This window comes from Colletotrichum fructicola (genome assembly GCF_000319635.2).
Source record: "Colletotrichum fructicola Nara gc5 chromosome Unknown KSG_Nara_v1_contig01, whole genome shotgun sequence".
NCBI classification, from domain to species: domain Eukaryota; kingdom Fungi; phylum Ascomycota; class Sordariomycetes; order Glomerellales; family Glomerellaceae; genus Colletotrichum; species Colletotrichum fructicola.
In genome coordinates this window covers 324317-339250 of record NW_027094051.1, presented here as the reverse complement: position 1 = coordinate 339250, position 14934 = coordinate 324317, and the positions used below count along the sequence as shown (strand labels likewise).

The 14934-nt window shown below is 50.6% G+C and overlaps 4 protein-coding genes across 4 annotated transcripts; 2 read left to right on the top strand and 2 right to left on the bottom strand.

The window, feature by feature from the left end:
- Positions 1-3435: 3435 nt before the first annotated feature.
- On the top strand, positions 3436-5618 carry CGGC5_v000102 (uncharacterized protein; the record flags this gene model as incomplete). The annotated part of the gene is made up of 6 exons (XM_032023293.1): positions 3436-3689; positions 3748-4423; positions 4480-4564; positions 4616-5045; positions 5100-5281; positions 5326-5618. 6 exons carry the CDS (start codon positions 3436-3438, stop codon positions 5616-5618), a joined length of 1920 nt encoding a protein of 639 aa, XP_031879962.1.
- Positions 5619-7583: 1965 nt separating this feature from the next.
- Positions 7584-8468, bottom strand: CGGC5_v000101 (Protein FDD123; the record flags this gene model as incomplete). The annotated part of the gene is made up of 1 exon (XM_032023292.1): positions 7584-8468. The coding sequence occupies one exon, from the start codon at positions 8466-8468 to the stop codon at positions 7584-7586; it is 885 nt and encodes a 294-aa protein (XP_031879944.1).
- Positions 8469-8578: 110 nt separating this feature from the next.
- CGGC5_v000100 (uncharacterized protein) lies at positions 8579-9347 on the bottom strand (the record flags this gene model as incomplete). Its single annotated transcript, XM_066150630.1, has 5 exons — positions 8579-8595; positions 8643-8713; positions 8821-8896; positions 9010-9217; positions 9282-9347. The coding sequence occupies 5 exons, from the start codon at positions 9345-9347 to the stop codon at positions 8579-8581; spliced, it is 438 nt and encodes a 145-aa protein (XP_066009691.1).
- Positions 9348-10445: 1098 nt separating this feature from the next.
- Positions 10446-12452, top strand: CCD1 (Carotenoid 9,10(9',10')-cleavage dioxygenase 1; the record flags this gene model as incomplete). Its single annotated transcript, XM_032023290.1, has 2 exons — positions 10446-10486; positions 10544-12452. The coding sequence occupies 2 exons, from the start codon at positions 10446-10448 to the stop codon at positions 12450-12452; spliced, it is 1950 nt and encodes a 649-aa protein (XP_031879942.1).
- Positions 12453-14934: the final 2482 nt, after the last annotated feature.

Sequence of the window (14934 nt, the reverse complement as noted above, 5' to 3'; positions counted from 1 at the left end):
CGGCCGATGTTGGTTTGCCGATGTCGAAGGCCGCCTGTTTGGCCTCATGTTCTTATCCTCCCCCGTCCCCGTCTCTCATCAGCCAACCAAAACCCCTCCACACCGTCGTCTGTGGACTTTGGCTTTTGCGCTGGGATGATGGACGGAGAGAGGGGCGTCTGATTGACACTGCGCTGCGCTGCGTTCGGGGGGCATGACAGCCGGCGGCGGGAAGAGGTCAGATGAGACCGGACGGCGACTTCTCTACACAACAGACGCGCAATCACCTTACTGTGTCTTCTCTGTGCATCTCCGCAACTAAACTGCTGAGTTTTAAGAAGCCTATTCTGTTGTTCTGTCCCTGTCTGTTGATGCCCAGTCGGCTGTGCCTTGCTGCGCTGACGATACGCGGCTGGGGTTGGTTGCGCGACGGACGACCCGCAAGTTCTTTGTTATTTCTCCCTTTGCGTGTCACGGAGGCCCATCCGATGCCGTAGCTGTCCGTCCGCCCCTCCCCTCGCATCCCGTCTCATCTCGCATGTGACGTATCTGTACCCGGCCCTGTTTTCGTGTAATAGTTACTCCTTCTTTCCGGGCTTTTTGAGATTTCGGTTGCCACCACGATGTAGTAAGGGCATGGTCAGATCAAGTTATGTTGAAATACATTTCCGTGGCCAAAATATTGCCTCGGAGTTGCGTGATCCCGCCAGGAGAGGAGGGGAGTGGGCAAGCCGCCTCGCCGCCGTCGCCGTGCACGGCTCTGGAGGGCAGCTCCCAATCTCGGACACTCTCTCGGCGGGGGTCTTGCGGTTCAATGTTCAAGCCCAATCAGGAGACTACCAACTCACACTACCAGCCTAAAACCACCGGGGATTTTCTTCCACAGACGAGAGATATCTACCCACACATTCTCCAGAATTCATTCACGCTCGGCCTTCTGCCGGCCGAGTGAGTGAGAGACAAAAGCCCACGTATCCGTGAGAGGAGTTCGTGTTCCCATGATCGGCTGGGAAAGGGCTTGGCTCCCATTTTTTTCTCGTGTGCTTAGCGTGTTACCGCCGAACCCGCGTTCGTTCGCTCGACGCGTGTTCCGTTCGCGGTGAAGATCAAAAACTGGAGAATATTGCAGAAAACGCGCACATTGAAATTCCAAAAAAGACCGATCAGTTCGCAGATGGAGATGACCCACGTGGGTATCGGTTATCGGGAGCTCGCGCGAAGAACGACTGAAAAAGGGTGAGTCAAGATGAAATCCCGGTCGATACTGCGTTTTGGCGCCAGACTTGGGGGATATCCAACACGCTCACGTACTTTCTGGGGGAGCCAAGAGGTGTGATGATGCTGCAGGCGATGAAGTCTGAAAATCGGGGCATGCTCCGGGTGTACCGTTTTGATTGATCCTGAGCAAAAAGCTTGACTCGGATTCTGAACGAGGAAGCTCCCTTTTCCGTAATAGATTGTCCGTCTCTCTGCAGGTGAATGTTCTCTCCTCGGGGTTTCCCTTGTAGATCGTGGCAGGAGGAGAGTTTCCGGCTGCGGCTGCTGAGCGGCACATGTTGTTCACACCTTGGGGGGTTCTTCAAGGTGGCCATGCTTACTGGATGTTTGACGCCCACGCCACGTAGAACCAAGGCCGGCTCTCAGCGAAGCTTTGGTGTGAGTGAGTTTGAGATGGGGGTGGTTTAGACGCAGGCTTTCACTGCGGGCGCGAGAAGTGCTGGGTTGCTCACGTTGGATCTTGAGACGGGATGAGACGACGACGTGAGATGGTAGCACATGGAGGGGTGGTGATGACGGCTTCTCTGATGATGAGTGAGAGGAGAGGGACGGGGAGAAGTTTAAGGGTTCTTTTTGAGTTTATCTATGACGACGATACCTGCCTGATTCGTGAATGAGGTGAGTTCGACGGCGTGCTTGATTGGGGGGAGCAGAGTGGAATGCTTACACAAGTTTTGGCTTTTCGATGGGAAGGGGATCTCTTACACGGGGTTAAGGTTTCGATGTCGTCGAAACTCAATTCTGGACGGAGTTTACTCCTGAGTTTTGAAGGGTTGGTGGTGTTGGGCTATTGTCATTGGCTGCTTTGCGGTATTTGAGATGGGAGACAACGTGAGAGTTCCAGCGTGCTTGAGGGAGTTGATTGGTTTGTGTAATCAACTCCGTGGTGACTTTACGCTTTCATGGTGATGTATTGTTAAGTTGCAAACCTGCAGCCCGGCCCCGAAGGTCTGGTTACCGGCTCCGAAACTTGTTGATGTGAGGTTGAGTTGTTGATTCTCTCACAACTATCATCCTGGCTGGAAGTAATTAGAATCGTGTGTTTTATAAGTCAGGGCGACAAAGACACAGGCTGAGATGTAGGTTAAGTCCTAAAATAAATCATGATTTCTCTTAAAGGCCAGCGCAGTTGTGTTAATCAAATATGAGAGGCTTGATGTTGTCGTCGCATGTGAGAAAAGATGTCGTGAAGGCTATATATCGTTGCTCCAGTCCTCCTAAATTCTCTAAGAAAGTCAGCCTAGCAATCAATTTAATACCTTAGACTCCATTAACGTTTCGATTTGTATGAAGGCTTTATATGTTGTAAAATTAAGGCATTGGCTCTTGAGGGTCTTGTTAGATGTCTGAATTCTGCAGACGAGCATGGATTTCTAGCTAAGGAGAAGGAGCTCATGACCTACTAATGTCTGTGTTAAATTCGAAAATCGTCGGAGGATATGCTCAGAATAGTTGCGCATGCATGTTTTTGACTAGGTCATATATATAATAGTAAACATGTTGCAGCTTTTTCTACCTGAAAGATTCTAGATACCAAGTAAATCAATATCAGCATCTCTATGGTATGTTGAAGTTCGGTCCTGCGGGTACAAATATTCTTACAACCTGGGAATTATCTAGACGTCTGGCCCCATGGCCACAAGCAGCCTATTGTACATGTAGAAGTATTCCCGAGGGGACAGACAATCCTGAACTTGAATACTCCTTATTTCGCAGGCACAAATGGACGTCTGGTTGTGCGACAGTTTTGGACACCTCCTGCCTTTCATCCTGTCGTTCATTCCCTTCTTGAGCTTTTCTTCTCACCTCGACCGCTACCGCGTCCACTTCTACAGAAGATTTCAGGGACATAAAGTGGAGGGCCTCAGCCGACTTCTTACCTTGAACAACCCTTCACCTCGAACAATCTTTCACCTTGATCAATCTTTCACCTCGACCAACCTATCATCTAGACCGGCTTTACACGTAAGATAATCCAGGCTCGTGCCCCATGCAACCTTTGCCTCCCACCAGCTTCTCACCTCGTCCAAAGTTGAAACCTCGACTGTATTTTTACCGCGTGTACTATCCTATCTAGTTCAATTTTCACCTTCTTTTCCCTGCATCTTCAACTTTCACTCACTCAATTCTCCTTGAAACCTGTTGTGAAATTAACCTCACTAGTAACAGTCTTCAACAATGCCGCGCGACAAACACAAGGAAAAACGGCCCGCAGTTCACAAGTTGTTTGACAGCTCTCGGGTTAACACGACGGATGCCTCCCCAGAGATTCAACGTAGACCAACCAAGAAAAGGAAGGAACGAACTTGCGTGGATGAACAGCCCGTATCCCAGGCGGGGTTGAGAAGCAAGTGTGAGAGGTCGACGGAAGGATCTACGGAGCGCGATAGATCCGCAAACCCCAAGCGGAGAAAGATTGGTCTCAACCAAGCGTATGTTAAACCGTCACCACCTTACCAAAGACGAAGCTGCTAACCAATAAAATTCTAGTTACCTTGGCTTGGACAACGGAAGCACTGCCATCAGGGCCAGTCTTTGCGTCGAAGTCGGAGATCGTAGCATCTTTTACGACGTGAGAGACCCGGAATGTCCTCCTCAAGGAGCTAACAACGGACAAGATTTCGACTTCCCCTCGGCGCTCAAACCATCCACAGGCCAAACAGGCCACGACGCGCTTCGCGCAGGTGGATGGCTGAGTGTTAAATCTCTCATCTACGAACTTGTTCGACGAGCTAACGACGACGCCAAAGTTGATAAGGATGTCCAGTCGCTTCTGAAAAAAACATTCAAAGGCGACCTCATTCTAAAGGAGAAGGAGCGAGAAGAACTTACCACAGACCAACTTCGTGCGCACGTCGTGGAGTGTTTCCGAAAAGTTGCCAAGGCTACCCAAGACACGTGTGATCGAGAGGGTCTATTCTATGACCGCATTGCTGTCACGCTCCCCGTCACATGGAACACGCCGCCGTTCCAGACAATGTATGCAGGCATTCTGGAGGAAGCGTTTCCGAACATCATTCCCGAAAACTTCGTATATATCTACGAAGCAGAGGCCGTGGGTCATTATCCCCTACACGGTCATATAAGGGCCATTCTACAAAGACCAGAGGGCGACGAGAAGTACCCGCACAGGGTTATGGTTGTGGACTTTGGCGGCCACACTGTGGTAAGCATTTTTACTCTTAGCCTATGTCGAAACCACACGTGCTAACAGGATTATAGAATGGCGTTACGTTCCATCTGAGATGGAATGAGCAAGAAAAGGAAAACTCCAAGCCTGCTTTCTTCGCCACTCAGAAACCCTGGGGTAAGTTGAGTTCGGGGAGCTGTGCCTTTCACATTTTCTAACATATTATAGGCGCTCCCGGAGGATCAGAGCTTTACGCACGAGAAGTTGAGAAGGCACTCCGCAAGGATCCGGAATGTACCAAAGGTAGCCAGGATGAAGTTGAAGAATGCGTCAAGGGGTTTATGGAGTGCCTGAAGCTGAAGCAGGGTACCCACGACGGCACGGCCTTTACCCTCGTCTGTGACAAAGAACCACATATCTGGCAGCCTACTGGGCCCGCGGACGCCGCACGACTATACAAGAGAGCATTCGATAGACCTCTCAAGGAAGTCCACACCAAGATCACTGCCAGAATGGGCAGAGCGGTACCGACAACTGTGGTTCTTACGGGCGGCAGCTACTTGAATGCGGCTGCGCGTGCAGCCACAATTGCCAAAATAGACAGCCAACCCGGATGGAAATACATTGCGCTGTCCGAAATACGCGCCGTCTCGGACATGTAAGTTGGCTATTTCTGACACAAAACGGCGGCCGTGGCTGACAATGTTTTCAGGCGATTGGTGGTTGCCCAAGGTGCGGCCTTGGCTCTCTCAAAAGCAACGTCTGTTGCGGAATTCATGAAGCAGGGTGCTGCCTTTGCCCTCCACTCACCCAGTCTGAAGGGCCCAGATGGCCTGGCGATGCCAAGCATTCTGACTTACAAGAATCAGAACTGGGAGTTTCAATTCGATCTCCGTACGGAGTTCGCATGGGTATCAGATGTGAACCATTTCATCAAGGGACCATGGAGGACCTGAAAGACCCCGCCAAACGGCGCATTGAAGTTTACAACGCCTACGACTTTCTTGACCTCGGCTTCCGGAGGAAAGGATCTTACACGATCTCATTGAGACACGTCCGGGAAGACGACAAGGACTTTATGATACTGCGAGAGAAGGCGGAGGAAGATCATGGTGACCTCGCCGGCCCCGAGGTGTATGAATGGAAGCTTCCGGTCTACGTCGACATCGGCCAGTGTGTTCTAATGGTGGATCAGGATGAATTTGACCTGCAGAAGTTGAAGCGGGAGTGAGCATATTCTGAGAGACATGGCTAATCTTTAGGGAATCGTCTTTCGGAGCAGGAATTTGGAGCTCAGTGAGGTTACGGGACAGGGAATTGAATCAGGACAAGCAGTCCAGGTTGAAAAATGAGCTCGTTGCTGATGCCAGCGACACGTATAAGGCAGCGATTTGCGCCAGGCATTTACGTTTTGCGATTGGACAAACAGAATGAGGATTCGCAACGTCTGACATACCAACAGAACAGGTAGATGGCGCAATTAACCCACAGGCTTTAGCCCGCCGCCAGATTCAGTTTGCAGAGTGGCACTTCACCTACATAATAGAGAAACGATATGAGAACTATGCATCAGCGTTGCTGGCTTGAACATTTACAATCCAGTCTGACAGTCTTAGCGCAAGCCCTATGTAGAGGGGTCACGTCAGGTTCCACAGATAGGTACCGATAAAAAACAGAAAAAGAGAAAAAAGAGGAAGGAGGAAGCTGGAAGTGATATGCAATATTAATGTACTTATCTATATACCTTTCTATAATACTATTGGTTCTTTTACAGGCAAACTTGATCATAGAAGAATATAACACCAGAGCCTAACTTATTTGTATTGCTAGCGTATCACTCGAAACATTACTCCAATCGAATATGTCGAGTCCAGACATTCTAGTGAGGCCTCACCTATGTCATGTATGTGTTCATCGTCTTTTGCGGATGCGTCTCATTGTTTTAGGGCAACGAGTGTTCAGCAACAATGTATCGAATCTCAAGAACCCAGGAACATGAAGAAAGTTGAGCAAAATACAACACAAGATCAGATAGACCATGAAGCAAGATGTCAAATAAATACATGAGAAATGAACATGAAAAGCCACACACGACGTGTAACAAATGTTGCCGGCCAGCCTACTCAGCCATGTTATTAATGACGATGGCTTCGCTAAATTAATGAAGGAAATATGAAGAACTGACGGGTAAACTCTGATATTTTGTGTGCAGCTTGTATGTATCGTGTCTCTTCGTGGACTCACAAATTTCGAGGAGACCGATGAGGGGTTCGGAAGAGAACACAAGACAAAGCTCATGAGCAAAGTTTACTTCGGTTCGCCTCACTAAACAAAGAGTTTCAACAGCTAACAGGAGAAGCCAAGAAACGTGTCCCACGCATATCTGGGAGGATTCTCCAACGCCCATCTGACCACAAATAAACCTCCAAGGAATTCGAGGCTTCGCGCCTGGGCGCACAAAACCCAACGGCGCAAGACATGAACTCCAGTGGGCAGATAACCCTAACGCCCTGTCTGAATATATGCCCAGGTTTCGCATTGCAACCCCGCAAAACGTCAAAATGGGTGACAGGCAGCCTCACCTGCAGACATGGGGTATGTAGTCGTCATGCCATGAAGACCCAAGCTCCGGTCTGAACCTTGGTGGAACTTCCGAAGACCTTGGTCAATCACCGTGCTGATGACCTTTACTAACCCCAGTTGAGTTGATTCTCTCAGAGCAAAATGAGGACTATGGGGTAAGGGCAGGTCAAATCACGTAACGTTACCAATCGAAAGACTAAGTATGCAAAAAGCACTATTAACGACAGTTGTTTGTGGGTATAAACATTAAAGCTTCTAAGCATTTGAACTCCCGCAGTAAACTAGCCCTTGCCTTTCCCTAGATACATAATAGTAAACATTAGGAGAGGGGGCTTATGCGCCCAGCGTGCAGTGCCCAATATCAGAAGAAACCAGATAACAGACCTTCCCGTTTCCCCACATCCCCCCCTCTTCCTGAGCATCAAAGCTAATCCACAGGAACTTTTTTTTCAAAAGCTTCAATTTTGAAACTACAAAGGCAATGCCTATGCAAAGAGGTCTAGTAACCTCTTTTAGTTACTAGTACCTTGGACCCGCCCCAAAACCTCTCCATGTCATGCGTTGTTGGTGAGATGCTGGTGTGTAAGCCTAAAAGCTCCAGTCAAAAGTGTCATCAAACACCATTCGAGGGCCCCGCGCCGCCGGTGGCGCCGAGGTGTCCGTGGTCACCCCCGTGCTGGCCCGGGTGGATCTTCTGGGCGCCGGGCGCGCGGATGTGGAGACCCAACGCGGCGGGATCGATGTTGCGGTGTCCCCAGAGGAGGAGGAAGCCGAACCCAGGCTTGGCCAGCACGTCCAGGATTCCGTAGAAGAGGGCCTCAGAGTCGGGGTGGATAATGTTGCCACCCTCGGCGACGCCCCAAGCAATGGGGTACAAGAACCACAAGAAGATGGTAAGAACGCCGCAGTTGGTGTAAGTGCGCTGAATGGAGCCACCGAGCGCAGCCGCGTGCTTGCGACCCTCAAAGACCAGGGAGTAGACGACGTAGAAGAAGGCAAACATGCCAAACACCCAATATCCCCACTTGTAGCTCGTGCTGGTGAGAGCACCAACAAGTCCGGTGACAATCATAACCTCATCAGCAAGGAGGGCAATCATGATAGAGGGCCAAGGCAGGCCGGCGGTGAGGAGAAGATCCAGAAGCAGAAGCGGCGTGGTGACGAACCAGTCGATGTAGCGGACATAGTAGATCTCTCGGGTGCCGGCGCCGGAGACCTGGCTGTCGTTGGGGCGGGGGAACTCGACCAGAACAGGTGTCTGGCCGAGGCCGGCGCCCATGGAAAAGTACGATATGCAAGCAACAAAAGTGATGGATGCCGTGATGTAGTGGAAAAGGCGGTGCGTCTCGCGCTTAGCCATGCCCATGCCGAGGAAGGCGAGAGTCGAGACGGCCATAATGGCGCAGACGGCGAAGTACCAATCCGAGCCGCGGGTGGTGACGGCCAGGTCGGCCTGGGCGCCGACGCGTCGGTTGGTGTTGAGGGCGTCGTTGGCCATTGTGGTTGCTCGTGTTATGTGACCAACCAAAACTTGCTGCATAGGGATGGTTTGTTCTCGAGTGAATGGGAATAATGTATCAAGAGCTGGGACAGAAATTCGGGGGGTCGTTATGCTTCTTGAGGCACTGCGACTCTGAGAAGCTGAGGGAGGAGAAAGAGGGGTTCAACCCACCCAATATATCCTCATCCGTACTCGTAACAGTGCTGCCCAGTCGCAACACAACATCTGATTTACACTCGAGACTAGGACACAGATGCCCAACCCCCCTGCCGACAATCCCGCATCTAGCCATGAATGCTTTCGCTAGGTCGGGCTGTAGTGAGCACGTCCCATTGGACAAATGACATACAGGATACAGGTAACATCGTGGTTGCGGTCGCGGCGCACCATGAGCTCCGGATGACGATTAGACTCGCGATGGCGCGCTGGGCAGCTTGCTCGGACGTTTGGGCGCGAACAGACGGGCATTTTCGTTTCCCCAAAGGAGGACACCATCAGCTGGCAGACAGGATGGTAGCCTCCGCCCGTGGAAACGCACCTACGACAGAGACAAGACGCGGGGCTGCCACTACGACGGGCGCTACGGCAATGAGCGAAAGCTTGCCCAGCCATGTTTGCTTTTTGGGCACGAAGTTTCCCTGCGTTGCGAATGATAATTGCGACGCGCCAAAATGCATCTTGTTGCGTGTTCCGCTACTGAGAAAGGAGCTAGCCGAGTTGCGAGCCGTATTTCCGACGTGATCAGTCTATGACGAGGTTCAGCATTCTAGGCCCATTTCCATTGACACGAGAGAGAACAAGGACAGCTACCTGGTGATGAAGGAGCTGCACTTTGCGACGAGTCACCGCTAGGTAATTCGTCCACTCGGTTGCCATAATTGGGTAACAGCACATAGCGTCTGCTCCGCGGATAAAGACTTCGTGTCGATGAAGTCACCACTTTGTCCGGGCTCTGCACCGGATGCTGCCGAGCGGTATTCCCGGGTCCCACAATGCCCGGAGCTAGCGCCGGCAAACGCACTTTTCGCCAAGTTGTCATGTCACTGGCCGCATATTTTCTTGCATTTCTGCACGCGAGAACGAACGCCGGTCCCCCCTCGAGGTAGAACCTAGACTCTGGCGCTCGAAACAACGCCTCCAACGGCGATTCGTCCCTCATGGGAAGCGATGAAGAAGCTTTCAGCTCCTCTTTGGCTGCTTTTTTGACCTGCAGCCCGCGCCGATCGCCAAGCCAGCCTCCCGATCTGGTCTCACACCCACGATTCTGATTCTCATTCTCTTTCTCTCCCGACACCCATGTATCAGAAATGGGTCTGATGACCATGCAGTTCGGGCTAGACACAAATCTTCCCCAGGCGTTTGACGCTCTGCGAAAGCTTGCCTTGCACCCCTGACCAGGCTCTCTTGGCAACTCAAAGATTGGCCATTCTCATTAGCCATCGACTTCTTGATGGCACCGCATCAGGAATCTCAGAAGCGGGGACCGGTTTCTTTGAGTTGTTCTTCCCCCGCTTTTGTTTGGACTGATAATCTGAGTTGGCAAGGCAGGGCGCGAGCGAGCTACCTGACAGGAGCTTTGGGCACAAAGATCTGAGCACCCCCGAACCCCCGAGCTCCGTCGTCCCATGTCGTCATCTAGCTCAAAGCTCTGGTCGGTTGATGGTAGTAGTCAGGTGTTTTGGCACCGCAACTTCGGCACATAATCGACTAGTCACGAATCCTGGGGCTGGGAATGTGAAATCATTCTGACCGTCTTCAGAACAGTGCGATAGTACCCACCATGAGCGTGGACTTCGACGGATCGTCTTGCTTTTGACCTGTCATCTGTTGAAAGGATTAACTAGACATACCGGACGTTGGTCCTGTCTTTTCTCTTCCGCCGTGGCTTTCTTGCGTGCCTGATCGCCAAGCTTCTGAGAGCCGTTGTGAGACTGAGACATCAGTCTTCCCCCCAGACATCGAGCGGCGCTGAAGATGGCGAACGATGCTCTTCATGAAGATGACAAGAATCATCCGTGAGTACAATGGATTCCCTTTAGCCGAAGAAAAGGCGATGCTGACACGCGCGACAGCTATCTCTCAGGCAACTTTGCCCCAATTCAGTCATGTCTTCCGTTGACAGCATGCTCGTATGAGGGCACGATACCAGTTGACCTCGCAGGAGGCCAGTATGTTCGCAATGGCGGTAACCCCCTCACTAATGACGACCCAACTCGAGCTGCGCATTGGTTTGACGGCGACGGCATGCTCAGCGGGGTTCTCTTTCGGCGCGTGGGCGAGAAGCAGACCCAAATCCAGCCCGAGTTCGTGAACCAGTACTTGTTGACGGACGTCTACTGTTACGCCAAAGAGAGCAAGTCTCTACGTCGACCCGTCCTGCCCAGCATTGCGACGCTCGTCAACCCAGCCCTCAGCATGTTTCGCATAATTTTTGAGGTTTTTCGCACCATATTCCTGGTACTCCTGTCACGACTCCCTGGGACTGGGCGATCGATCAAGAAGATCAGCGTCGCGAATACCAGTGTGCTTTTCCACAACGGTCGCGCGCTGGCAACATGCGAAAGCGGGCCGCCTTTGAGATTTGCTCTGCCGAGCCTCGAGACCATCGGCTGGTTCAATGGACGAGTTGCTGAAAATGAGCCGAGAAGTACCAGCGAAAGCGGTTTTGGAGGAACCGGTGTCACGTCCTTCATGAAGGAATGGACTACCGCCCACCCACGCGTTGATCCAGTCACAAAGGAGCTCATTACCTTCCACTCAACCTTCATCAACCCCTTTGTGCGGTACTCTGTCGTTCCTCCAACGTCGTCAAAACTAGCAACGAGCCAGGCCATGTTCGATGTGGCAGTTCCCGGAGTCGAGTCGCCAAAGATGATGCACGACTTTGGTGTGTCCCGGCGGCACACCGTCATCATGGACCTCCCGCTTTCACTCGACCCGATGAACCTGATCCGTGGTGTCGCCAGCTTGTCATACGATTCCGCAGGCAAGTCGCGGTTTGGAATCTTCCCCCGGCATCAACCTGACGCGGTCCAATGGTTTGAGACCAATCCATGCACCATCTTCCACACCGCGAATTGCTGGGACTCGGTATCGGCACCAACTGATCTCAATGGGCCGGCAATGTCAGTCAACTTGATTGCTTGCCGGCTCACATCCGCATCCTTAGTGTTCAGCGCAGGCAATCTCCCTACACCAGAAGTGAAGCCGGTCCCGCCTGAGTATGCAGAGGAAGAGCAGTGTCGGCTGTACTACTACAACTTCCCCCTGTCAGGCATCCCCGGCGTCCAGTTCAACATCCGACATCAGTGGGCTTTGTCGGCTATCTCACTCGAGTTTCCCACTGTATCACCGGAGTATTCGATGCAAGAGGCTCGTTATGTTTACGGTTGCTCGACTGGAGAGGCCTCCTACACCGTCGCGCTTGGCAAAGCGGCCAAGATTGACCATTTGGCCAAGGTCGACGTCCGTACGCTGATCAACCGAGGAATTGCGAACCCACCACAACCAGTCAAAGGCTGTGTTGACACACGTAATGTGACTCAGGTTCTGGAAAGTAAGGACCCGGAAGACCCAATCAAGCTGTTCAAGATGCCCGAGGGTTGGTATGCCCAGGAGCCACGCTTTGTGGCTCGATCGCAGCCCCAGACGGAGGACGACGGATGGCTATTGACTTACGTCTTTGACGAATCACAACTGGACAGCAAGGGGGTCTGTCGCCCTAACGCCGCGAGCGAGCTTTGGATAATTGACGCTAAGGAAATGAAGAGTGTGGTTGCAAGAATAAAGCTACCACAGCGTGTGCCATACGGATTGCATGGTACCTGGTTTAGTGAAGACGAAATCAGGTGCCAGATACCTTTTGAAAGAGTGCGTACTGTTCATAATGACGAACAGAAGATGGAAGCATTCCAGGAAGATGGGAATGACAGCGATGATGAGCTCATGGGCCTGCTGGCGTTGGACTCTTTGATACCATAGCATATGTGACCACAAGCATCTAGCTAGGTCCCTCATATTTGGCGATAGAAGTAGTAATGAACGCCGATGATTCGTTTCTTTCTCAAAACAGGGGACGTCGAACTTGGCTGCTCAACTTGGCTGACTTTCAGAATGGCCGTCGAAGTGTTCCCGAGACTCCTTGGACAAGGACTTAAGGCCACGGGTTCTGACGAGAAACGGAGACGCATACTTGGACATCCGACTGCTCGTGGGATCATACCGCGTAGGCGCCGGCGTCCGATGCGTGTAGGTTCGGCATTCCGAGGGGTGCTCTCACCTCTCTGGCATAGCCTCCGCGGCGGCCATGACGGGCAAGGACGCTGGCCACCCGATGGACTCATCTTGACGGGGCAAATGTAACATACACATGGATATCGGAGTGTAGATTTAAGCAGCGTGTGGGCTGTATTCCGGGAAGTAAAGGATTCGAGTTGTAATCATGAACCACCTCAGCCTTGGCCGTGCCATTGACTGATCTTGGCTGCGTTATACTAGCGACAGAGGGGAGCGTCGACAACGGATATCCAGTCTGTATTGCATCTCCACATTGCCGCGGGCTGGGTAATGTCTGTTGCCCATCTGATTGTTATTAGCTAAAAATCCATTACGGCGGGAATGATGATTAGAAGGTGAACTTATCCCTAGTAGTCTGGCAAGCGCCATAGCTACATTGTCGAAGTGTTCGGACGAGATGCCCCCTCGACCCTCAATAGGTCGACAATGGTGATCGAACCATGGTGTTCGTGGTGCTTCCTCGAGATAAGGTCCCGAATCAGCTGGAAATGTCGCGGAAGCAGAAGGTCTTTTCCGTCTTCAACCCGAACCACCTCGGGCACCTTGGGGTATCCGTAGGTAGAATTCGTTTGCCTTACCCACCTGTTGGTTGCTCCCCCGCATTCGCTAGATGGCGCACTCACAGGGGCTTGAAAGGCTGAACCAGGCGACATGTTGTGTGCCCGGGAGCCCTGAAACCAGCGCAGCCAGCGAAAGGAGGCCTGGGCCTATGTGTCTAGGGTGGACCACCTCTCAGGGCCATAAGCTCCCGTCTTCCCCTCCCCTACGGCACAACATGCCGCCAACAGCGCTTATGGTTATGCTTAAGCAAGACTTGCCATGCCTGGTCTGGCGCTCCATGTCTCTCTACTCGCTCCGAAGCCGCGGAACCCACCCCATGCCGCCGCTGGCTGCAAATCCCGCTCCTCAATCAAACGTTGAGGCTCCCGCCCAATGTCGTCAATCTCAACGACAGTCGTTCCTCATGCTGTCCAGTAGTCCTCGTTTCGATATCTCCCAACAGTAAATGTTGGGTGCAGGGAAATGGTGATGCCCAGACATTTGGTGAGCGCCGAGCAATGACCCCGCAGGGCAGTGCTGGACGGCGGCGATTATCATTGAAGGGATGGGGAGCGTTCGGTATCCAAATTCGTCTTCTGGCCTCCGAGACCGTGATGTGCGTGGAGAACACCCGATGTGCCCGTCACGTTCCGGCAAGGGCCGAGTTGTTGGTGTCGAGTGGATTACTCTCCCCGCGTTTCGTGACCGAAATCCATTCTCCTCATTCGGCCCCGGCATGCAATGGGCCCATGGTTCATGTCCTGCATTTATTGGTAATTTTCTTTCGACGTCTTTTCATGTTCCCATTCCCAGCAGCTGGGCGATACTTTAGCGAGGATTGGCAAAAAGGTTGGCAACATGGAGGACCCCCACACCTGTCATCTCGCGGCAGACAGATCTAAGCTCCGGGATGGGACCGGATTGGCGCAAAACTAAGACCCCACCCCTAACCACGGACCACCCCCCACGACGGATCAGCGCGTTTTTTGCGTTTCTGCATCTTATACTATATAACGTAAGATTTATATAATATATTATTTAACTATAATAATATAAAATAAATATTTTTAAAAATACTAATGTGTTTAGAATAGTTAGTTATACTTATATAGATATTGATTTAATTACTATATTAATCTTAGAAAATAAATCTATTAAGTAAGTTATAAAAAAATATAGAATATTAATAATAAGTTTTTAATATTAAATTAAAAGTTGTATAACTATATAGAAGTTAAAAGTAGTTTTTTAGTAATTGAGTTAGAAATAAGAGGTTAATTTAATGTTATAAATATTTATATAAAGCTAGTTAAGTTTTATATTAAATTATTAGTAGCTCTAAAACTTTATTAAGAAGATCCTCTAAACTAATAGAGATATATAACTACTTAAGAAGAAATAAATAGAAAGTTTCTTATATTATAACCTAACTATTAAAATATTAAAGTTAAGGAAACTTAATTTATAATATATTAAAACTATAAATAAGGAGGTTATAAAAGATCTATTTAAGATCTTTAACTTCTTAGTTATTAGGGATATCTCTATATCCTTCTAATAAAATATAGATAAAATAGAAATTATAGAGAGAATATAGAGAGATAAATTAGTATTAAAATAATTTAAT